The following is a 23,386-nucleotide window of genomic DNA, read 5'->3' as shown; positions in this document are numbered from 1 at the left end:
GGGTCTCAAACCTGGGTGTTCGGCATCCCAGTCCGATGCTCTATCCACTGCGCCACTGCCTGGTCAGGCTAAAGGAGAGATGTTTACAAGAGGTGGTTCACAATGTTGACTAAAGTCAAGAAAAATCTGAGTGTGATCAAATAGAAAAACCAAACCACCCCCACCCATACACACAATCTACTTGACAATTTTAAGGCTGTAGGTCACTGCATATAGGTATTAGACTGGCACCTATTTCTTTTGCCTTTGCTGCCATTGAGCTGCCAAGTTTAGATTTCAGAGTTTGCACTGGCAGTGGAGTGTTTGCGTAGGTATTTCTCAAAGCCACCGCCTGGCAGTTATTTAAAGAGCAGCCAGGCAAGCTTGTCAAACTAGGAAGAAGCAGCTGGGAGGGTCTGTGTGCAGTGCAGGCACAAGGTACACACTCAATGTTAGAGCAGAACTGTTTGGAGTAAGTGGAATCCAGGAGGCCTGGCTACTTTTCTTCCCATTCAACTGTCACCCAGAGCATGCAGCGCCAGAAATTCGTAGTTATGCTTTGTGTCCTCAGTGGCCTTTGCGCAGAGGTTGGGCTGTGCTAGGGTATTTGAAGCATCTTTGTTTTGGCTGTTGGAGAAGCAGGAACAGGTGCGTGCACTTCCTTGAGGGGCCGAGGCCGCCAGGGGGCGCAGGTGGCAGGGGTGGTGCGGTTAAATTTAATTTACCAGAACAAGATCTAGTCCAGGGAATTACAGCATTAGAGTGGGCCTGAGGAGGGGTACAAGGCCGTGAAGACACAGGGAATAAAACGATGAAGGGATCCTGTCCAGTCTCCCCGCAGCCTCCTCCTCCCCAGCCAGCATAAGGGCCAGGGGCGGATGTTTGCAGAGGTGAGTAGCTGGGACCCCGGCTCGTGCTGGCCTTAGTTCCCCACTCAACTCCTGGGGCATCCTCCCACCACTGATCTTCCTTGGCTCGTGGGACCAGCACAAGACCTGGTGACTCTCGGGCCAGGGTGTAGGGCATCGCCGAGAACACGGTGCGAGCCCTCCCCTCGCCGCCCACAGGCGAAGACGGCCCCTGCGCCCCCACGCTGGCGTGCCCCTTCCCGGCTGGGCCCCCTGCCCGGCGGCCTCGGACTTAACGGTTGGTGCAGAGGTGGCCGTAACCCATCTCCTGACCTGCTCCTCCCGAAGTCCAGCCCTTCTTGCCACCCCGAGCCCCCATCCCCCACCCAAGGAAAGCGATTATTCCGGCCACCGAGTGGCCCCGAGCCGGGCCCTCTGGCGCCTTCTTTGCTGATCCCGACACCGAGGAGCCCAAATGGCCCGGGAAAATGCTGTTCCCCTCTTCCTACTTCAGCAAGGCCGCCCAGGTTAGGCTCTGAGCTGGTTAGTCGGGCCAGAGCCCAGCCGTTTACAGTGTGGGGGTGCAGGTGGCCCCTGTACACCGGAGAATTCCCAAACTTCCCTCCCTTCCATTCTCCTCCCACCCAGCCCGCGGAGGGAGAAGCTGTGTGTGCACTGTGACTGGCAGGACCCTTCTCTTTTCCTGCCCCAGGAGGCTGTGAGCGCACCCGGCTCACCCGACCCCACCCTACGTGCTGACCAGGTCAAGGCCACAGGATCCGCGAGCTCGAGGAGGGTCACCCGTGCGCCACGCCCGGGAGGACAGCGACCTCTCCGCCCCTTCGAATGCCCCGCCCCCTGTCCCTGACGGTCCCCACCCCATCACCGGCGCGTACACACACTCGGGCTAGAGCTGCCCTCGGTGTCAGTGGACTGGCTCCTGGGCCCTCTTGGCTCTCGTGCGGCCTCGGTACCTGACTGTCACTGTGTCCCAGAGCCAGCGCCCCTGACCATCGGGGCCAGGGACGGCCATGGTGTCCCTCCCAGGGTCTCCTGCGACCAACCTGCTGCAGGTTTTGTTCCTGGGGCTGAGTATCTTTGGTGAGTTAAACCTGGAACCAGGAGGGGAATTGAGATGGGAGATGGGGTGACTTCTCAGCCTGGTGAGGAACTTGGTGGGACCGGACTCCGGCCTCTGACTCTTATTCTGCCCACCCAGGGCATCACTGTTGGTGCTGACTATCCCCACTGTTTGGGGACAGCTCCCACTTCAGGTTCAGGGTGTGTGTGGTGGGGAAGAGGGTTAGGGCATCTTCAGGATAGACCTCTGGATTGACTTCGTGGAACCGTTCCTCACCCCCACTCCCTCCCACCACCCAGCAGAGCCGGATGAGCTGAGCTGCTAGATGAGACACTGGCTAAAGAGCTTAAGGTCTTAACTCCAGCTCCTCTCCTGCCCCCACCCCACACACAAGCTGACGCACGAGAGCCCCCCCCCCCCCCCCCGGGAATTCCCTTGTCCCAGGCTAGACCCTGGCACTTCATTTCAATTCCCTAGATCAGATACTCCCTCTGGCCCCCTCCTCCTGCTTCCTGCCCTGGGAATCAAGGGAGGTGCCCGAAAGCATGACCGTGGGGTCATTTGGGATACAGGAAATGGGGGAGGGGCTTAAATGCCTAAAGGAACAAAATTGTGCCCCCCCTCATAAGTCCACCACCCTCCTTGGTTCCCAGAGGAAAAGACATAGAAAATAGAGAGGAGAGCCTCAGAGTCAAGAGTCCTTGGTTCGAGTGCTTGAGGAGTGTTGGATGCTTCCAGGAGTGCCCAGAAGCTCAGGGTTGGCCTCACTGGGGAGAGAAGAACCCAGTAGAAATGAAGCCTGTTCCACTGCTGCCTCCCAGACTTTCTTGCCATTCCTCTTCAGGGATCCCCAGTGGGGGTGAAGGGTGGGTTAACGGAAGTCAGTCTGAACTCGATTTCTCTCAGCTGCCAGTGCAAGTAAGGCTAGGAAAGATGCAGAGTGAGATTCAGCAGTGATGGGGACTGAGGTGGGGACCACCAAACTCTCACCTTTGTCCTTTTTAGCTTGGTCTGTGCTGTAAGAATTTCAGGGCATGAAGTATTAAGGGCTCGCAGACAAAGTGGGGCTCAAGAGCAGCTCACCAGACACCAAAGCCTGGACAGCTTCCTGCCCGTTTAGGCTTGGTGGCCTGTTCCAGGGTATCTCAACTTCTCAGCCACTCCCCAACTTCAACCTCAGCACCCCTTTTTCTTCTGCATTCTGCCTCCAAATCCCTCTACCCCTTTCCTGCTGGGAGTCTCCGAAGCAAGGTATAAAAATGCAACTTGGCTGCCTGGGCATCTCTGCAACTCTCCTGCAACTCCCCCCACACACCCCTTTTAAAATTCTGGGCCTCAGTTTTCTTTTCTTTTTCTTTTAATTTAAGTGAGAGAAGGGGAGATAGACTCCCACAGGTGCCCCGATTAGGATCCACCCTGCAACCCTCCTCTAGGGCTGATGCTCAGAATCCCAACCTAGATATTTTTAATGCCTGAGGCAGTGGCTCCACAAAGCCAACCTTAGTGCCCAGGGCCAATGCGCTGGAATCAACCAAGCCATGGTTCCTGGAGGGTAAGAGAGAGAGAAAGAAGGAGGAGAGGTGGAGAAGTAGATGGTCACTTCTCCTGTATGTCCTGACCAGGAATCAAACCTGGGACTTTCTCACACGGGCCGATGCTCTACCACTGACCCAACCTACCAGGGCTGAGCCTGTTTTCATAATGACAGTCCAGGTTCAACGTCTAGCTGGTGGCTAGTGGCTGGGTGATTGCCGAGCTCCTGGTTATGCAAGGGTTAAATGGCGCTGAGGCCCAAGGCTCTGGGGCTGACACTGGCTCTGCCCACTAGGGCTCTCTACAAGGCTCTTGTATTCTTGGAGGCTCTTGTATTCTTCATTTCTCAGTGGCCCAGCTCTGCTGCCCCTGGGGCGTGAGAAGCCCGCAGGGGGAATTTCTCAGAGAAAGAGGGAGACTAAAAATAGTAGCCCTGTGGAGCAGGCCCATTTTCACTCTCCTCTGGTCCTTGCTCCCTTGCTCTGGGGTAGGTCAGAGGGTCCCTTTCTTGGGCTGCTCTTGTCTCCTCCCCCCAAACCCAACCACCCCTTCTCTTCTGATGGCGTTGTGGACCCTGAGAGTAAAAAGGGACCAAGAGCTGGGGACTTCTGCTCCAGAAGACACCAAGGACTTAAGGGGAAAGCCTCATGTCTCTTCAGCTCCTGGTTTCTGGTGTGGGGGGGTGGGGGGGGGGTAAGACAGGGAGCATTTTCCCAGAAGTGTGACCATTACTGTTCTCTTAACCCCCCTCTACCTTTACCTCTTTCAAAGTGAAATTACCCATGGGGACCTGGGGGATGCCACTGAGGGTTCTACTGAGGGTTTCCCATGCCCAGCCTCCGGGAGCCTTGCAGAAAGGCCGGGGAAGAGGCCCCGCCGGAGATGGGGAGAGGTGAAAGGATGTTGTTCCTAGGGGTTTCGGGCTCCTTGAGGCAGTGGTTGTTTCCGCTTAAAGAGCCTCGGGTTTAACGCCCCACCCACCACATTCCCTGTCATTGTCTTCTAGCTTATCGCTAGGCACAAGTTTCCTGCCTGGCCCGCCGGAACCCGCCAGGAAATGGGAAGGGGGTGCTGAGAAGGCTAAGGAATAGGTGTGGGGTTCAGTAAAGACGCACAGCAGGAAGCAGTGGGGGTGGCGCGCGTCCTGGCCTGTGGGCTTCTGGCCTGAGAGGCCTTCAACTCGATGCCCGAAGAGCACAGAACCGGCCAGTCTACAGCCTCTGGGCTTCTGTCTGCGCCTTGGCTTCCTGGTCACCACGCGGAGGTGGCAGTGCAGAATGTGGAAGCCTAAGGCGGCCAGCATCCTCAGGCCGGGCGGGGTAGGAGCCCGAGGATATCTCCCTCAATGGCTTAGGACTTGGCTAACTCATTGCCTTTCCGAAGGGCAGAAAGTTAGTGTCTTGGACGCCAAGGTACAACATCGATTAGATAGTCCCCTCCTTGAAATCACCACCCCATTCCACCTCCTGGATGCCGGACACATGCAGCCGCAACTTTGTACTTGAGTTTTGGGGACCTTCTTTCGTGCTCCAGCTCTACCGTGTTTACACAAGATCTCAGAGGACCCGCCCAGATCTCCTGGACCCCAAAACGACCCATGGGAGTCTTCTGGGTCCTAACTCTCCTCTTTCCTAGGGAGAGCACAGCAGTCACTGGGCCACTCCAGTCTCTGCTCTGGGGTGTTCAGCAGGAGCCTCGGGTTACTCCGTAACCGGAGGCCCTCCCAACCCTGCCACCCCTCTGGTCAAGAACGCTGGGGCGAGGAACGCTCTGATCCTGACCAGCCTCATCACCTCGCTCCCGCCTGGGGTAGTTAGGGGAACAAGTGGGCTAAGCAGAATGTAGATAAAAGTATTAAACCCGCCCTTGCTCTTGGATGTCTTCCCCTCGTCACTGGAAATCTGTACCTCTGGATGCAAATAAATGGCACATAATTGTGTCCCCTCTCTGCGCTACAAACCCAAAGGCTGAGTTTTCAGAGAATAAGCGCGGATGACGTTGAAGACAGGCACTAGGTTAGGGTCTCATGGTGGTCTTCCAGCCTCCATGGGCGGACCTGTGAGGTCGTCCTTCCTGTTGGCGGAACTTCCTGGCCCTCTCCTCTACCGAGATGGTCTGCACTCACGCCTCCTCTTTTCTCTTTCTCAGCGCCGGGTACGTGCGCCCAGCTCCAACTGCACGTGCCTGCCGGCCTCACTAGGCTGCAAGCGGTGGAGGGAGCGGAAGTGATTCTCCCGGCGTGGTACACCTTTCACGGGGAGGTGGCTTCGGCCCCACCACAGGAGGTGCTCACCTTGATGTGGTTCTTGGAACAGAAAGGGAAGGATTTGAAACAGGTGAGGGAGGGGAGCTTCTCAGCTTTGCCCAGTCGGGGGCAGGGGAGGGGGGCAGAGGAGGAGGAAAGAGATGGTCCCTAGGAAGGAGGTGTGGAGGTGATGGGCCAGAGAATGGGGGGACAGGAAAAAGTTCCTGGAATAAAAGGTTCTCCTCCCGAGTTTAATTTTGTTCCAGTCTTGGAGGCATCCGAAAAGAATTCTTTTTTTCCCAATTTCCACCAGAAACCTAGCACTCAAAACCCTGATAAGTGAAGAGGCACTTATCTTACGTTGCTATGGGGGTGGGGAAGGGGAAGCAAGGATTGGTGGGGTTGATGGCAAGAGTTAGGGCAAATATTATGTAAGTGTTTTGGGGTTTTCTTGGTGTGTGTGTATGTGTTTTTTTGGGTTGTTTTTTTTTTTTAAGTGAGAAGAAGGGAGATAGTGAGACAGACTCCCGCATTCATCCCGACCAGGATCCACCTGGCAACCCCCATCTGGGGCCAATGCTCAATTATCCAAGCCATTTTTAGCACTTGAGGCTGATCCGGTGGGACCAACAGAGTTATCCTCAGCGCCTGGGTCTACGGCTGGAACCAGTTGAGCCACTGGCTGCAAGAGGGGAAGAGAGAGAATAGAGGGAGAGGGACAGGGAGAGAAGCATATGGTCACTTCTCATGTGTGCCCTGACTGGGAATCGAACCCAGGACGTCCATACACCTGGCAGACACTCTATCCACTGAGCCAACCAGCCAGGGCTGCAAATTTTTAAAATTGAGTATCAACCTGTTTTCACATTCTCTGTGCTTTGGACAGTCACAGGCCACTGCCTGTTATACCCACCTTGAGAAGAAGGGGGCAGTCTCACAATCTCCCTTCTAGCCTCTTTCCCGACATCACACCTAAAGTCAGCAGAGGCAGATTCACTCAAAGGCCAAGGACACTCAATTTTCAAAGGCCCTTATTTGCATGGGTCCTTCCAAAGCCCTAGAAAGCGCCTTCAAGAGGTCATTTGATAAATAAGAGTATGGAGGAAACTTAGATTGCAGGGGTAGATCTAGATTTCATAGGGCCTTAACTTATACATTTGGTGTGGGCAGGGGTCATCTCAAGACAAAATATCTCTTTAAATCTTGAATTTACCGCAGTCTATGTTTCTTTCATACATAACCCATATTAACATGATCTCTCTCCCATTTGGCCACCTTTCCAAATACCCCAAATGGAAAGTGAAGAGACAATATATAGGGGTTCAAGAAGCATTCTGGTGAAGAGGACCTGGGGTGGTGAGAGGGTGGCTAGGGAGACGGTGAATGGGGAGCTGGTGCAGGTTAGAGGAGATGGTGCAGGTGAGGGCATTTGAGGTTTGACAGCTTGGGGGAGGAAGACTGGCTGAACCTGTGGGCACAGTGCAGGCACGTAATAATGGGGAGGTGTTACGCCCACACCAGGTGTTGGCATACATCAATGAGGCCACATCCAGCCTACCTGGAGTATCCCTGGTCTACTCCATGCCCTCCCGGAATGTGTCCCTGCGGCTGCAGAGCCTCCAGGAGAAAGACTCCGGGTCCTACCGCTGTTCTGTGAATGTGCAAGATCGTCATGGTGTAAACATGGGCCACAGCAGCAAAACTTTAGAACTCGATGTGCTGGGTAAGTGAGAAGCACACACTTTCCAATACCTCCACCATCACCATGAAAGGTCAGGCAGGTCTCGCTCCCAAATGGCTGAGTGTAAACATTGGAGGAGGGGTCAATGGAGTGACACAGGGTATGTGTGTAGAAGCTGGTGTGTGTGTATGTCTGTTGGTCTCTTGGGTGTAAGCTGTTAACCTGTCTCCCCTCCCCCAGTTCCTCCAGCTCCTCCATCTTGCCATCTTCTGGGTGTGCCCCGTGTGGGGACCAACGTGACCCTGAGCTGCCGGTCCCCGAGGAGTAAACCGGCTGCTCAGTACCAGTGGGAGCGACCACCCCCATCTTCCCAGGTTTTCTTTGCACCAGTCTTAGGTGAGGGACGTCGGGAGACAGCTGGGACTGTGGCTGGGGTAGGGGGGAGGTGAGAGGTACCAGAGGGACTGGGGTGAAAGGGGAGGCAGAGCTGAGAAGTACTGGGGAGGAGGTGGGGGTGTGGGGGGGGGGTGGAGAAAGAGGGCCTACCAGGTGCAAGCTGTGTTGGGTGCTTTCATGTGTTTTTAACCATGATACTAAAGAGACTCTAGAGCTAGACATCTGCCTACATTGAAATTCTAGCTCTGCTGCTCACTAGCTGTGTGACTTGGTGCTTCCATTTCCTCATTTTTAAAAAGTGTATTAGTAGCTCTGATTCGAACACACCAGCCTGAAAGTAATTTTGGGGCAATTAGGATTTTTTTCATTTTTAGTATGATATAATTGATGAAACATTTTACAGAATTATTAATTATCAGGTATGGCAATGGTATTGTGGTTATGTGGGAGTATCCTTAATTTTTGGAGATTTATGCGGAAATATTTATTTTAAAATGTCTTAGGAAATAAGTATAGCAAAATGTTAGCAGTTGTTGAATCTAGGTGGTAGGACTTTCCTTGGGATCTTGTTGATAAGCTCATGCTCAAGCCAGATCAGCCAGGGCTCAAGCCGGTGACCTTGGGGTTTTGAACCTGGGACCTCAGTGTTCCAGGTCAATGCTCTATCCACTGCACCACCACCAGTTTTTGACCATTTCATAATAAATTTACTATTTTTTTACATAGTTTTTACCTCATAAGTTTTTTTTTAAACTTTTATGAGTTAGTATATGTAAAGAGCTTAGTCTTTGGTATACAAGAAGCCGGTAAACTATAACTGTTATAATTATTATGTCGTATAATTTTTTCAACACTATCCAGAAGGTGGTATTACCTCATTTTACAGATGAAGAAATTAGGACACAAGGATATCAAGTAACTTGCTTAAAGTTACATGGTCTATTCTGGCACCTAAGTTTTCTCATTTCTAGCCTAATGTTCTTTCTCTCACACTACTCTGCCATTTAGGAATAAAAGTGAAAACCATGTTTTGGTTTTGGGGCATCATTTCTCCTTTAGCCTTCTTTCAGAATCAGTTGGGGGCCCTGGTTGTGGAAGTGGAGAGGAATATTGCGCTAGCAGTTCTGCAACGGGGAGCAGAACCCAGTGCTCCCCATCACACCTCTCCCCTCCGTCAGGAAACAGAAAGCCAAGCTTCCCAGTGTCAGAGAGGACATTCCACAGAAGGGGCAGGCTTTTCTGTTTTTAATGGGAAATAGAATCCCTGGCCTGATGGCTAAATTGTGTCCACAGATGCCATCCGTGGGTCTTTAAGCCTCAAAAACCTTTCGACGTCTATGTCTGGAGTCTATATCTGCAAGGCCCACAATGAGGTGGGCAGTGCCCACTGCAATGTGACCCTGGAAGTGAGCACAGGTCAGTGAGGGGTAAGTGGGGTTAAGGAGATGATTGGTCAGTGGTTGGGGTGGGGTTGCAAGAGAGGGGAGGAGGCCTGTCTACAGAGGCATTTCATTGTAACAAGCCAAGGAATTTGTCCTGGTCAAATGTTTGAACAAGTGTTGGTCAGTGACCATTTTCTGCTTGACAGCCACCTCTTAAAAGAGAAATGTGCATGGTGGCAGTGGGGTACCTGGGTCGAAGAGGGGTGGGGAACAGCTGGATGTCACCCTCTGACACCAAGGTTTTCCAGGGCCTGTGGCTGCAGTGGTCGCTGGAGCTGTTGTGGGTACCCTGGTTGGATTGGGACTGATAGCTGGACTGGTCCTCTTGTACCGACGCCAGGGCAAGGCCCCAGAGGAGCTGGCCAATGATATCAAGTAAGTGCCCTCTGGTCCCTGGCCAGATGGGGCTCTCCTAGCTCTCCTTAGAAAGGCTGGAATTCAGACAGTTCTCATCTGATGGGTAGACAGTCTCTGAAATATTATTCCTATGGGTAGATTTTACGGGAGAGGAGAGTTGAAGTGAGGGAAGGGGAGAGTAAAACAAAGCATGTAGGAACTTTCATCCTTTCAGTTTTTGACCTTATTACTTCTTTGGTAAATAGGGAAGATGCCATCGCTCCTCGGACCCAGATGCCCTGGCCCAAGGGCTCAGACACAATCTCCAAGAATGGGACCCTTTCCTCTGTCACCTTGGCACCAGCCTTTGGTTCCCCCCAAAGCCATCCCAGGCCTGGTGCACTGACTCCCACACCCAGCCCTGGGGGCGTCTCTTCCTCTGCTCTGAACCGCAAGGGTGCTGTCCCCGTGATGGTGCCCGCCCAGAGTCAGGCTGGGTCTCTGGTGTGACGGTCCAGCCATTTGTTGGCAGAGCCATCTGGTTTCTCTCTTTCCTATAGTAATCACTATGGGGTCACCCTGACACAGAGGCCTGAGTCTGGGAGAGTGGCTACCTTCTAGATCTCCAGTCCTCTGCCCCCACCTTTCTTTACTATGGAAAAACTGGGTCTTAGTTAAAGACTCAAGCTTCCAGGAGGTAGGAGGAGAAAAGGAAATGGACCTAAGATTAGTAAGAGCCTCCTCCCCCTCCTGAGGCCTCCCTGAAACTGCAAGAGAAATACTGTTGAGATTGTCTACCCACCCCACCCCCCAAGACCTTGGTGTGGACTGCCAGTCAATGAGTTCTTCTGGCCCCCTTGATCTCTCTATCCATCCCACTCATACCTAACACCGTCCTTCACTTCCATTCCAGCTCCCTGTGTTAATGTCACCCATCCTGCTGGCTTGGTTGGGTTTTGTTGGGGCAGGGAATAGAGAAGATATTTGTTAAACTAACTTGAAATGTGTGTTTTGAAATGTGTTTTTGTTTTTATTTTACAAATTTCAATAAAGATACGTTCTGTTTGTATGGAAAGTGAGTCAAATTACCTTTTCAAACTTAGAATTCCCAGAAGTTGAGGATGATGCAGAGGACCCCTACCCCGGCTGTGTACCCAGGATGGCTTCTCCAGACAGCGGCTGCCCTACTGGCTCAGGATAGCTCTTCTAGAATCTTTAATAGGGTCATTTGCTGCCAGGTGGCATGGGAGAGGACAAAGAGCTCGAAGATGAGAGGACCCTAACCCGCTCTGAGCAGCAAGAGAATGAAATTGGTGCACTTTCTGCCAGAGCCTGAGTGCTCAGAGCTTGGGTGTATGTGCACTTAATTTCTTGCTTTTTCTTCAAGGACAGGGAAGAGGAATGTGACTGGGTCGCCCCTCATCCAGACCACCAAACCCTTAACAAACACTTTCTCCAAGTCTCAGCCTCTCTGTTCATAAAAAGGAGTGGCTCTGGGAGAAGGGAGGCAGCTGTAGTTTCCATGGAGACTCCTATCTTAGCCAGTGGTGATAAAAGTGTCAGAGAAGGGATCTCAGGGAGAAGATGAGGGGCTTGGAAGGAACAAGTCTCTGAAGAGGTCAGAAAGGGTCTTTGGTGTTGAGCACCAAAGCGGTGATGTCATTTGTCAGCTCACAGGTTGTCAGACCACCTACCTCTGCCTCCAGGACACTCTTTCCTACAGAGTTGCAGTTCTGACCCCTTCCCTTCAAGTGCCCACCCCCATTCTGGTCCTTTCCCCAGAGCCTGACAGCTTCAGACATTGGGGGGAGCAGGACAGAAGAATAGAGTAAAGCTAAAAAGCCTCCAAAACTGGGCATGGAGGAGAGGCGTTTCCTTACTTGAGGGTGCTGGCCTCTCCCTTTATTTGCTCTGAGATAGTCAGTCTCGTCCCTACCCAGCACCGGGAGACTGCCCTATAGGCACCGCCTTCCTTTCCTGGACCTGGACGGGGACACAAGACCAAAGCCAGCAGGACATGGCCATGGCCCGGCTCCTGGGTTCTTTGTTCTGCAGGTCGCTGCTGGGCTTGGTCTACTGGACTGGTGAGGAGGGGACTGGGGCAGCGATGGGGGCTGCATGAGGCCAGGGAGGGGGTGTCCAGGGCTGGTAGGGCTAGGACTAGGCGAGCAAACCGGCCAGTGAGTTAGGCCTTCCCTGAAGGGTTGAAACACCACAGAACCATTGTTTTCCTCTTCCTGACAAACACACCCTCATACCTGGCCAGTCTCCTCCTTTTACCCACAAAACAGGGCTGTGATGTGTGCCCCTCCCTCCTGGAACTTCAGGTTTTGAGAAAGGAGGAGTTGGGGGGGTAGGGAACGCCCAGCCTCCTAGTGGAAGACAGGTGGGCCCGGCTCCAGACCACCAAGATTTGGAGCCCGGCCCCTGACCCCACCCCCTCTCAGCCCCTGGCTGTTGGTCTGAGCGCTCCTCCCTGTGCGACCCCAGCCCCTGGACCGGCAGTGGAGGTGCATGTGCCTGCGGAACCCCTGAGCACGCCGGTGGGGAAGACTGCCGAGCTAGCCTGCAGCTACAGCACGTCGGTGACAGACAACTTCGTCCTGGAATGGAGCTTTGTGCAGCCTGGGAAGCCCATCTCTGCGTCCCTGCCTGTGAGCCGAGGAGGTGGGGGTGTGGGGGAGGGAAGGGTCTTTGTGCTGTAGCCAGCTGGGTAGGCCCGGAGAGGCAGAGGCGGGAACAAGGGGTCCCACCCGGTGAGGGAAAGGAGGTGCCTTGGGAGATCAGCATGGTTGGATGAAAAAAATTAGTGGACCTTTTCTAGATCCTAGGACAGTAATCTGCATAGTCACAGATCACAGAGATGGTTTTGAATACCCACCTTCCTATCCCATAGCTCCTATATGCCACTCCCCTGTGTTAGTGCAGTCCCAGCTTCAGTTAACAAACGCTATTAATTGACACTCAGATGTTGTGATTGAAAGTAGGATAAAATGCTGTCCCTTCCAGGAATATTTGTACCCCCCCCCCCCAAATTGAGAGCCATACTTAGCTGAAAGCAATGAATACAGTACATTTAGCACCTGGGAAGGACTGGTAACTGGGGAGATAGGGTTCTGCCTGCAGAGTGACAGCTTCATTGGCTGATATAAGGGAGGGACCTTTCGAGAAAAAACTGTAGAGAGTTGATGCCAAGCAAGAAAAGGAGCATAAATATGTGTTCTGCTTCTCCCCAGATCCTGTACTTCGCTAATGGACATTTGTATCCAACTGGTTCTAAGGCAAAGCGGGCCAGTCTGCTTCAGGACCCTCCCACAGGAGGAGTGGCCACCCTGAAACTAACTGATGTCCACCCCTCAGATACTGGAACTTACATCTGTCATGTTAATAACCCGCCAGATTTCTACACCAACGGGTTGGGGCTAATCAACCTTACAGTGTTGGGTAAGACAGACTGGGGACCCACAAACCCTGAAAGATTACGCTGGCCCTGCTAAATGTTCCCCCCACCATATCCTGATTTACAGCCAAGCACACAACTCACTGAGGACCCCAAAGGAAGGTACCTCCTTCCTAAAGCCTTCTAATCCAGCCTATCATATTCCTGCCCCACCCTCCACAAAGAGTACTCCTCCCTCAGTCCCTAGTAACAAAGGTCCCACATACAGGGTCTGAGTCATGCCCCCAACAGCTCCATTCTTTTATAACCTCCCATTCATAGCTCAGATTCGGTCCCTCCCCAGGTCAGTGGCAGAGAAGGGGGATGATCATTGAAGGCACAAGGGCCCCTATCACCAAGAACCAACTTTGTGTTCAGAGCTTCTGCTTGGAGATGAGCAAACAGAAGAAATTACTAAAGGGGCTGGGGATGTTTAGATGGAAAAGAGAAGACTTAGGAGGTAGTGAATGGCAGCTGCTTTTAGAAATCTGAAGAGCTATCCTGTGGAGGAGAGATTTTTCATTTCTCTTTGTGGGCCCAGAGGGCAGGAATTGGTACTGATGGGTGGATATTAACACCAATTTGGGCTCAACATGAGATTTTTCTAACAATCAGAATTTCCAATAGTACAAATCATTTCCTGGGGATGCAGTGGTATGTGAACAAAAGTGGACCACTGTTTGGTTGGAGTACTGAAGCAGGGAATCTAGCACTTAATGAGAGTAGGGTTAGATCACTAAGGTTCTTTCTGTGATTTTTGCAGTACCTCCCAGTAGTCCCTTGTGCAGTCAGACTGGTCAAATCTCTCTGGGAGGCTCTGCTACACTGAGGTGCAGCTCTTCCAGCGGAGCCCCTAGGCCAGTATACAACTGGGTTCACCTTGGATCTTCTCCTACACCTTCTCCTGGTAGTATGGTGCAAGGTAAGGACCAAGACATCAAGAAAGAGGGGACTTGGGAAAATCTGGTGTCTAAACTACACACACACACAATACCAGCTCCATGCCTTTGGGTATGAGACAAATGCTATACCTTTTCCCTGCATCTTTCTTGGTTCATGAATTTATCCCTACTGTCTGTCTTCCTGAACAGTCTGTGACTGCATGATCCCAGAAGCATTTCTCAAGCTAAATATACTCCTAATATCCTGGAAAGAGTGGGGAGCAGGGACATTCTGTGATTCCCTCATCTGTTTTGGAGGGATTTCTTAAAGGTCATGGCTCATTTTCAGACTTCATAGAAGAGAAACTGAGGCAGAGTAGCATGACTGTCTTGAATCATTTAGGTAGTTTCTCTGGAGGAACCATATAGCTGGCTAGGAGCCTTGGCTTCTTGGCCTCTTCATGCTAGCTCCAGGACCCTGTCTCTCCTCCCAGAGCCTCCATATCACCTCCTGGTGTGTGCTTTGCCTTCTCAAGAAAAGGCAAGTAATTTAGAAAAGCCCTTGGTCAGCTTAAAGCCATTCCAGAGAATATAGTTTTTAGTGATGAAGTCTTTTTTCCCCCCTCCTGGAACCTGATATTTAATAAGCACCCCAACCCAATTCCATCGCCAGTTTTTGAACCCTTCATGTACATGCAGTCTCCCTCCTCCCCGGAAAGATCAGCTGTCTAGGGTGGAAAGAGCACAGAAGTTGCAGTGGCTTTGGCACTTCCTCTCTGGGTCACTTCAGACAATTATTTACCTTCTTTGAGCAAGTTTCCCACTAGTAAAATGAGATTAATCCCTTTCTGACAGGATGATTATAAGGATAAAAAGAAAAATGCTTTTGTCATAGTGGGTGCTCACTGTGAGTCAAATGAGTGATGGAACATTTCCTCTTTACCCTCTAGATGACGTGTCTGGTCAGCTCATTCTCAACAATCTCTCCTTGGCCTCCTCCGGCACCTACCGCTGTGTGGCCACCAACCAGATGGGCAGTGCATCCTGTGAGCTGACCTTCTCTGTGACTGGTAGGGACACTGGGCAGAGGTCAGGCTGCTCAGCCCTGAAATTTGGTGGTGGGGGTGGCAGTATAGCTCATGTATTTGAGTGTATGAGCAAGGTGTATAGGTGAAGGGGTTGGCCCATAAGATACCCTCACCCTCCTCATAATTAAAAGAATTTTCAGGTTTTAAGGCCTTTTCATATACATCAACAGGATGTGGCTGCCAGGAATTAGATGTGCCCTGAGCACTCAGCTGGGTGTGGGGCTGTGTGAAATTGTCTGAGGAGGGGTTAAGGAGGGTCTGCAGCTCTGAGGATCCTGTGTATCCTTAGACCCTTCCAAAGGCCGAGTGGCCGGGGCTGTGATCGGGGTGCTCCTGGGTGTGCTGTTCCTGTCCACTGCTGTGTTCTGCTTAATAAGATTCCAGAAAGAGAGAAGGAAGAGGCCTAAGGAGACATACAAGGGTAGTGACCTTAGGTAAGCGGAAGGGTTGGGGGAAGTGCAGAGAGGGAGGAAAGGGCTTGGATTAAAGGTAGATGATGTCAAACCTCAAATTGTGGCATCTTTGGGGTGTTTGGGGGTAAGAAGTGCTGCTCAGCCCTGGGATTTGGTGGTGGGAGTGGCAGTATAGCTCATGTATATGAGTGTATGAGCAAGGTGTATAGGTGAAGGGGTTGGCCCATAAGCTACCCTCACCCTCCTCATAATTAAAAGAATTTTCAGGTTTTAAGGCCTTTTCATATACATCAACAGGATGTGGCTGCCAGGAATTAGATGTGCCCTGAGCACACAGCTGGGTGTGGGGCAGCATGGAGAGGAGAGATAAAAGCTACCTGTCATCTGCTGTCAATTGTGCAGTCCAAAATATGGACCAAAGCAGTATTTCTCCAAGTTTGTTCCTTCCATTTACCTGAACGGAAATTACAGGAAGCTTGTTAACATTCAGATTCAGGCCACTTCCTACCCCTTTGAAGTAGAGAGAAGGGGGGGGGGGGGGGAGTGTGTGTGTGTGTGTGTGTGTGTGTGTGTGTGTGTGTGTGTGTGTGTGTTGGGGAGTGGTGGGGCCTGGAATCTTCCTTTCAACCGAAGTTCCACAGATTATTCCCTGGGTTGGGGGTGGGAGAGAAGGGGTGTCCTCTGAGGAGTGAGTACAGCTTTCACTAAAAATGAGTTTATATTTATCAGAGAAGATGCCATCGCTCCTGGGATTTCTGAACAAACTTCTCTGAGGGCTGATTCTAGCAATGGGCTCCTGGAGAAGTCCCCCTCTGCCAGCACTGTGAAGACCAACAATTCGAAGCTACCTATGGTTGTCTGATTTCTCTCCCCATTGCTGAGGGGGTATATCAACAATTAAAGCTTCCGGGTACAATGTTGTCTTCCTCTTCTTTCTGCTGACATAGTAAATTCCCCTCGGCGGCTCAAGAAGTATTATTACCAGTTAGGGAAGGAATGGGCTTAAAGTCCCAGAGGTGATGCTGTGGGCGGGAAGTTTGGTTGGTTCCAAAGGGTAAGTTTTAACCGAGGTCCCTCGCCCCTTTCCCCCTCCCACCTCCTTTTTGGTTTGGTCAAAGGAGACTTGTTCAAGTTTTGAGCAGTGGCTTTGTGCACCCAAGCACTCTCCCCTCTGGCACCCTCAGAACTCGGACATTCCTGTTTATTGTTCACATTCCAACCCAGCACAGTCACATGCATACACGGAGATAGAAAACCTTCCGGCCACAGCCCCAGGAGCCCGTCGGGGGTGGAGCCAGCAGGGCAGGGGCTGGGCCACAACAGACTCCTCCCACCGAGCCCGCCAATCCCCCTGGCTCCCACCCGGCTTGGCGTCAGCAAAAACAAGAAGAGAGCTGGTGGAGAGGTTGCTCTCCGGGTGGGGTGCGCAAGGATGAGGAGAGGACCAAATCAGGCAGGCTTGGAGTGAGGTGTGAAATAGGGACTTCCCATCAGAGCAAGGTGTATCCGACACCATAAAAACTCTCTTCCCCTCTCTCCTGGCCCCAGATCCAAAGTTCTGGTGCTAGGCAAGGGCTAGAACAGCACAGAAACGAAAGGTGCCCCCTTTAGCTGCGCACCGAACGAAAGGGCTTTTTGAGTGTCCCGGGGCAACACAGAGGGTATGGCGCCCTCTGCGGTACACCCAGGGGAGCACACGGAGACTGCGGAGGCGAAACTGCATGCTTGTGCGGGGGAGACACCGGCAAGAAGCAAAGAATGACGATTGGGGAGTGCGAGGTTTGGGGCTAGGGTGGGGAAGAAGGGCGAATGGGGTCATACTAGAATGGAGAACCAAATGAAAGGGCACGGACTTAGCTACTTCTCGACGGAGCCCGGCTGAGACAGGGTCTCTGGGGACGTGGGGAGGCTTCTGAAGCTGGCAGGTTGGTGGGAAGGAGAGGGTCACAAACACTGCAGGGAAGTCTTGTCACTGCGAAGGGGACGCGGCATTCATCTCTCCTTGGGAACTGAGGACAGAAAAAGTCTGAGCACCTGCCCTCTCTGGTACTTCCTCTCCCTATTGCTAGACCCGGACACCAGGGCGGGAGCGCCACGGGCCCCAAGGCACCCTAAACTCCACCCCACCACTACCCCCACACCAAACCACTAAGCTGAACCGAGTCGCTGTCGGTACGTGTGCCTGCCACAGTGCTCTCAGAGCCCCCGGCCGTTGGTCATGTTACCAAATGGGGTGACTACATATCTGTGTTGGTCCAGGTATTACCGTCGTAACCTCGGGCGTCTTGATGTATCAGAAACCCGGCAGTCGCAGTGTTATTTTCCCTCGCAGGAGGGGTGAGGGCGGGCAGAGGGAGGGGGTGGGGACTGGGTTCTTTCCTCCCTCCCACTTAGGATTCCCACCCCACCGCTTCGAAGTCGTACTGTTACCTTCGAAAATGTTCAGTTCTTCGGTCCGGGAGGAGAGGTGGGGAGGCAAAAGGGAGGATGTAGAGAGAACGAGGTGAGCTCTCAGCCCCGCAGCGCCCTACTCTCCCCCACCACCTCCTATCTCGGATATCCAGTCCCCCGCCCTCAGCTTCCCAAATCCCTCTCTGACCTCAGCTTCCTAAATCCCTCTCTGCCCTCAGTTTCCCAAATCCCTCTCCTCCCTCAGTCCGCCTTCGGCCTTACTTGCTCATTCTATGGAGGAGCGTACGCTCTCGGCGGGCCCCAAGGCTGGGAAAGGACCCGCTCACCTGGCCTAGTCTCCGCTGGGGCCACTGCCGGAGCCTCCCCGGGCGCCCCCAGCTCCACCAGGCCCTCCAGGACCCGGGCCCTTTCGGCCGCTCTCTCTGCTCTTGATCTTCTTCCGTGCCATGTGGCCCCGGAAACTCGCCTGGATTTTGGCAGCAGCAGCGTTGGCACCAGGATCGTCCAGCGGGATGTCTAGAATGTCCTCCTCGGGCTTGGAGCAGGCGCTCTCCTGGGGGCGGGGCAGGGGTACTTGTGCGGTGACTGGGCCAAGATTCAGAGAGGGTTGGGTAGGAGTGGAGCCTTGGGGGTTGACAAGGGCGACACAGCAGTGGGAGTGCAGCGAAGGCTAAAGAAGGACTAAGGTAGGTTGGTGCACTGGTGTGCGCGCGCGCGTGTGACCCTCCTCGGAAGCGGCAGTGTAAAAAGGAGGTTCAGATTCAGGAGGACAGAGCTGTGTTCCCTCTTCAGGAAAGAGAAGTGTAGCCAACTATCCCTGGTGACCCAAGGGCCCATGGCCATCAATCGAGTTGGGAGCTGCAGAGCTGCCTGGGGGGAGCGGGGCTGGAGGAACAAAGTGAACAACAGCAGGCACTCCTGGATGCCGCAGCCCCCCACCCCACCCTTCCTCAGAGGTGCCTCCAGCTCGAACCGGGCCCCTTCTAAAGTCAAGATAATAATATCTACCTTTGTGGGTTGTGGGGAAGAATAAATAACACGATATGCATAAAGTTTCTGGCACAATCTAGTTCAATAAATGGCAGATATTACTACAATTCTTTTAAATACGGTTGTCCCTCACCATATCGCAGTTCACTTTTTGCAGTCTCACTGTATCGCGGATTTTAAAATTGTATGTATCTAATTTTGTATCGCAGATTTTTTGCTATATTGCGGGATTTTGCAGTAATAGGTATTTTTATATATTTATTATTTTAATTATTTTTGCAGTAAAATAAGCATAGGAAGTGTTTATAAGTGCGGGAAAGGTTAATAACAGTGTGGGAAAGGTTTATGAGTGTTGGGAGGGTTTATAAAGCCTTAAAAAATATAAATAATAAATATAAGGTCGCTATTTTGCAGATTTTCACCTATTGTGGGGGGGGGGTGGTTCTGAAACCTAACTCCTGCAACAGACAAGGGACCACTGTAATAAGTTAATGTGAAATAGTTGCTTTTGTAGGCCAAAGGTGGTCATATCACAACAATTTTATGTGGTTCAACCTAATAATAAGCAGACCTACCCCAACACCCCAGGTTTCTGTTCTCCCACAGCTTGCCTGAGCTGAGAGTAGAAAAGGGCAGGGCACTCACTGATAGATGGTATTGACTTCACAGGCAAGGCTTTGTTTGGCATAGAAAGGGCCACAGCCCCTGAGCCCTTGTGTGCTCACAGTGTTAATGTAGGTTGAGATGCTGATGTAGTCAGAAAGGTGTTTCTCCTTTAATTTAAGCCTCTGACATCTAGGAATTTGTCCTTATTTTTTGGTTTGAGGTCTTCCACTACTTTTACCGTGTTTTGCTTCCTGGGCATGAGATGACCAAGGTCTCACATAGTCATTCAGTTCTATTCATTTCCTCATCCAATTTCCAAAAGTGGAATGGGTATCAGTGGGGCTTCAGTGATCACCACCTCTACTAGGTTCTGCCCCAGGAGCACAGATTTAAACCTCAGATGTTTACAAACGCCTTCTCTCATGCTTACAAAGGCTGTCTACACTTCCTAGATTTCAAATTTCTTCAATGTGTGCTCATAATTGAGTTAAGTGCAGTTCAAAGGAGTTACTGAGAGGCCAGCCTGGTTGTGGAGGGCCCGGAACACTTTTTGTCTTTCTCTGGTCTCTGTGGACATCTTATTCTTCACCTATGAACCAAAGTAATGTTTTTTGTTTCTTTGGTTCTCAGAGCTCAAGACTTTCTTGGGATATTGTCAGAAAACTAGGAAACTTCTCCTCAAAAAGACAATGACCAAAAAACCAGTCCTAACCCACCTCTCCTCAGCTGGCAGCTGTGAAGGTTGAGCCAAGGAAGGGGTTTCTTTCCCCAACAACACAAGACTGACCTGCTGTCACCACCCATCCCAGCTAGAACAACTAGGGTAATTATGTATTTGCCTCTCCTGTACTGTTTGGTGGGCAACTTCTCCTTTTATTTTTAGAGGACACTCATTCCAAATATGCCTACAAATCACTCAGTTTGGCTTTCTGGGCACTGAACAATTTGGTCAGGGCAGACCAGGGCCTACAGGCAAGGAACCAACATTCTACCCTAATTACTCCTGCAAGCACTGTCTGAGACAAATGACATTCCTTTGCCAGCCTCTTGGATTCTTTGCTCTCTCTTCCCTTTCCACTCACTATGTTGCATACTTTCCTTTCCCCATCATTCTTACCATCTCAGCAATACTGCCTCCCCCAGTACCCACTCATATATAGAAACCTCCATCCATTTATTCTCTCTACTTTATAAAATACTGCTAGTAAGGAACTGTGCTTCATTGGAGCCCAAGAACCTCCACTAAGAGCCCATACCTCCTTCCACAACCAAAAATTGATTTCTGGAGAATAACAAACAGAAGACTGGAATAAGATATGTATCAGGGCTTTTCCAGGGGGTGGGATTGTAGATGATTGACATGTCTCTTTTTTAAGCTAATCTTTAGTTTTTACATTTCCTATGATGAACATATTACCTGACTGATGAGTAAAAATAGTAAATATTTAGAGGGGCAGTAAAGTATTTGAATCAGAAAAGGCTATGTTTGAATCCTGCCTCCTTGAACAAACCACTAAATCTTTCTAAACCTCAGTTTATACATCTGTAAAATGAAGAAAATAATATCTACCTCATAGGGCCATTGTGATGATTAAATATAAAGTGTAAAGTACATGTTAAGTATTCACAAGTTGACAACTATTATTGATATTAATATGAGTTAAAATTACGATAACCACATGCCTTGGTCCTAAGTTCTTCCTGCCCCTTGGTATTCAGTTACAAGGAAGTCTCATCTCTTATAATCTGGACTACCCTTTCCTTCCAAACCTCACTCTTTTTTTATTAAAGGGTGGAGGGTGAGGAACAAACAAATTCATAAGCTCTTGTATCCTAGCTAGATTTACCGAATGGCTGAGAATGCAAGGACTTTGCAGTAGTCTTTCTCCATAGGTAGGGGCTAAAAATCAATAATAAAAAAAATAGCCCTGGCGTGTTAGCTCAGTCAGTTAGACTCTAACATGACTTGGAGCATTACTCCAAAACACCAAGGTTGCTAGTTCGATCCAGGGTTGGGGCACATACGGGAAGCAACCAATGAATGTACAACTAATTGGAACAACAAACGAATGCTTTTCTCTCTCTCTTTTTCCCTTACTCACTGTCTCTCCGAAGGAAGGAAGGAAGGAGGGAAGGAAGGAAGGAAGGAAGGAAGGAAGGAAGGAAGGAAGGAAGGAAGGAAGGAAGGAGAAAAGCCCTGGCCCAGTTGTATAGAGTGCCGTCCCCATACGCCAAGGAACAAGGTTGCCTGCGGGCTGGATCCCTGGTCAGGGCACAATACAAGAATCAGCCAATGAATGCCTAAATAAGTGGAGCAAACAAACCGATGTTCTCTCTCTTTCTCTCCTTTCCTCTCTCACTAAAATCAATCAATCAACAATTTTAAAAATAAATAAATTTTACATATGTTGATCACTGTACTCTCTAGTGAGCCAGGCACTTTCACACCAGAGTCCTTTTAGCAGCAACCTACTTTGACGTTAGGCACTTGCTCATCCAGGTCTCCGTGGGCGCTGACAAATTGCAGACGCTTCCTTCTCTCGCCAGCAGGGCTCTCTCGCGGTCACCTAGTCCCTTCTGGGGCTAGAGGGCATTGGGGGCGGGGCCAACCCCTACCCAGAACTACAGTGATTAGGCTCTTTGCGGTCCATCATCACTACTAAGCTAACTGATATGAAATTGCTATCCTACCCTGAGCCAAACAAGGCTCCAGTGTCCGGAGGATCATACCATACTACCATACGCCTACTGACGGCGACGGTAGTGGGATGGGGAATAGGGTGGGGGCCAAAGAGCCAGGTTGAAGGGAGTCGCTGCAGCCTCACTAAACGACGGTTTCCAGCGTCTCTCTAGGGGGAAGTTTCCCTTTTCTAACGTGCAGCTTCCGTGCTGCAGAGCCCTGCCGAGCTTCCAGTCCAACCCAGACCGCCTGGAGGATGGGCGACCAGACGCCCCCGCGAATGGGGATCATTTTTCCAGGGCTTCCAAGTCCGGCAGGTGCATTCCACCACCCACCACTACGTCTCGAGGGGAAAACATCTATTGCTCCTAGATCTTTGCACCCACTTCCCTCTCTCTCTCAGCCTCCAGGGGGTTCTCAGGAGCCGTTATCATAGACCAAGCAAGGTGCCTGTCCCCCAGGCCCTCTAACTTACGGTGCAGCAGTCCATACTGATGTTGGGGGTCCCCGGCTAGGCGGAGCTGGCGCAGGGAGGGGGTGGGTCTGTGTGATGCCAGGTGGAGATTCCGGGCCGAGCAGAGAGCGCGGACCCGCGCGGAATCCTCAGCTGCGCTCTCAGGTCCGCTCTCCCGCGCTCTGCTCTGCTCCCGAATGTAACCTGAACCCTGCTATCTAGAAGCCAATCAAGAGCCGTCTAGGACAGGGTGGGCGGGGAAACTGGAGGGATGACCACGCCTCTCCACTCCCACTCCAATTCCTCCTCCCCCACATTTCCAGCCACTCCTACACACCCATCCTTCCAAACCCAACCCCGCCGCTGAGGCGGCAGGCTGCCAGGTAAATAGAGGCTACCAACATCCCTGGCGCAAATACACTCACATCTGGGCACTACACCCTCCCACCAACATACAGAAAAACGGTGCACTCCTCCCCACTCTTCCACAACCTAGCCAGAGTTCCGAATAGGGTTTCCTCTAGTTTCCCTACCCGTCAGTTCTCAAAGTAAAGCCCCAAAGACATGCGGTTAAAAAGTCCCAGGCTGACCAGGTGGTGGGGCAGTGGATAGAGCCTCCACCTAGGACGCTGAAGACCCAGGTTCCAGCCCAGAGATCGCTGGCTTGAGCGATCATAGATCTGAGCACAAAGGTACCTGGCTTGAGCCCAAGGTAACTGGTTTGAGCAAGGTACCGCTGGCTTACATATGAGATCACTGGCTCAGCTGGAGCCCCCTGGTCAAGGCACCTATGAGAAAGCAATCAATGAACAACTAAAGTGCCCCAAAAACCAATTGATGCTTTTCATCATCCCTCTCTCTTCTTGTCTGTCTGTCCTTGTC

The 23,386-nt window shown here is 51.5% G+C and overlaps 3 protein-coding genes across 5 annotated transcripts; 2 read left to right on the top strand and 1 right to left on the bottom strand.

Annotated features, from left to right (window-relative positions):
• The first annotated feature begins 414 nt into the window (after positions 1-414).
• LOC136392683 (endothelial cell-selective adhesion molecule-like) lies at positions 415-10,540 on the top strand. Its single transcript, XM_066365105.1, has 8 exons — positions 415-627; positions 1,476-1,928; positions 5,590-5,777; positions 7,208-7,409; positions 7,608-7,763; positions 9,057-9,179; positions 9,454-9,580; positions 9,808-10,540. The coding sequence occupies exons 2-8, from the start codon at positions 1,859-1,861 to the stop codon at positions 10,049-10,051; spliced, it is 1,110 nt and encodes a 369-aa protein (XP_066221202.1). The 5' UTR covers positions 415-627; positions 1,476-1,858; the 3' UTR covers positions 10,052-10,540.
• A 164-nt stretch (positions 10,541-10,704) lies between these two features.
• VSIG2 (V-set and immunoglobulin domain containing 2) lies at positions 10,705-16,277 on the top strand. 3 transcript variants are annotated; one of them, XM_066365106.1, is made up of 7 exons: positions 10,705-11,625; positions 12,032-12,195; positions 12,778-12,985; positions 13,744-13,902; positions 14,812-14,931; positions 15,239-15,383; positions 16,092-16,277. In XM_066365106.1, the coding sequence occupies exons 1-7, from the start codon at positions 11,559-11,561 to the stop codon at positions 16,222-16,224; spliced, it is 996 nt and encodes a 331-aa protein (XP_066221203.1). In that variant the 5' UTR covers positions 10,705-11,558; the 3' UTR covers positions 16,225-16,277. The 3 variants fall into 3 exon arrangements, with proteins under 3 accessions (XP_066221203.1, XP_066221204.1, XP_066221205.1); XM_066365107.1 differs by having other exon boundaries at positions 16,097-16,252; XM_066365108.1 differs by lacking the exon at positions 15,239-15,383 and having other exon boundaries at positions 16,097-16,277.
• A 270-nt stretch (positions 16,278-16,547) lies between these two features.
• NRGN (neurogranin) lies at positions 16,548-22,705 on the bottom strand. The gene is made up of 4 exons (XM_066366467.1): positions 22,526-22,705; positions 18,101-18,327; positions 17,793-17,810; positions 16,548-17,371 (listed from the first exon to the last, which is right to left on the bottom strand). Exons 1-2 carry the CDS (start codon positions 22,538-22,540, stop codon positions 18,106-18,108), a joined length of 237 nt encoding a protein of 78 aa, XP_066222564.1. The 5' UTR covers positions 22,541-22,705; the 3' UTR covers positions 16,548-17,371; positions 17,793-17,810; positions 18,101-18,105.
• Between the last annotated feature and the right edge of the window lie 681 nt (positions 22,706-23,386).

Source organism: Saccopteryx leptura, chromosome 2 (genome assembly GCF_036850995.1).
Source record: "Saccopteryx leptura isolate mSacLep1 chromosome 2, mSacLep1_pri_phased_curated, whole genome shotgun sequence".
Lineage (NCBI taxonomy): Eukaryota > Metazoa > Chordata > Mammalia > Chiroptera > Emballonuridae > Saccopteryx > Saccopteryx leptura.
Note: the sequence above shows the minus strand (reverse complement) of the source record. Positions and strands in the feature narration are given on the sequence as shown.

Bases quoted from the DNA above. Each gene is read 5' to 3' on its own strand.
- VSIG2 (XM_066365106.1), top strand. From the start codon at position 11,559: ATGGCCATGGCCCGGCTCCTGGGTTCTTTGTTCTGCAGGTCGCTGCTG. The intron at 12,986-13,743 runs GTAAGACAGACT...TGATTTTTGCAG, and splicing joins AATCAACCTTACAGTGTTGG to TACCTCCCAGTAGTCCCTTG. The intron at 13,903-14,811 runs GTAAGGACCAAG...TTTACCCTCTAG, and splicing joins TCCTGGTAGTATGGTGCAAG to ATGACGTGTCTGGTCAGCTC.
- LOC136392683 (XM_066365105.1), top strand. From the start codon at position 1,859: ATGGTGTCCCTCCCAGGGTCTCCTGCGACCAACCTGCTGCAGGTTTTG. The intron at 7,410-7,607 runs GTAAGTGAGAAG...CCCCTCCCCCAG, and splicing joins TTTAGAACTCGATGTGCTGG to TTCCTCCAGCTCCTCCATCT. The intron at 9,180-9,453 runs GTCAGTGAGGGG...AAGGTTTTCCAG, and splicing joins GACCCTGGAAGTGAGCACAG to GGCCTGTGGCTGCAGTGGTC.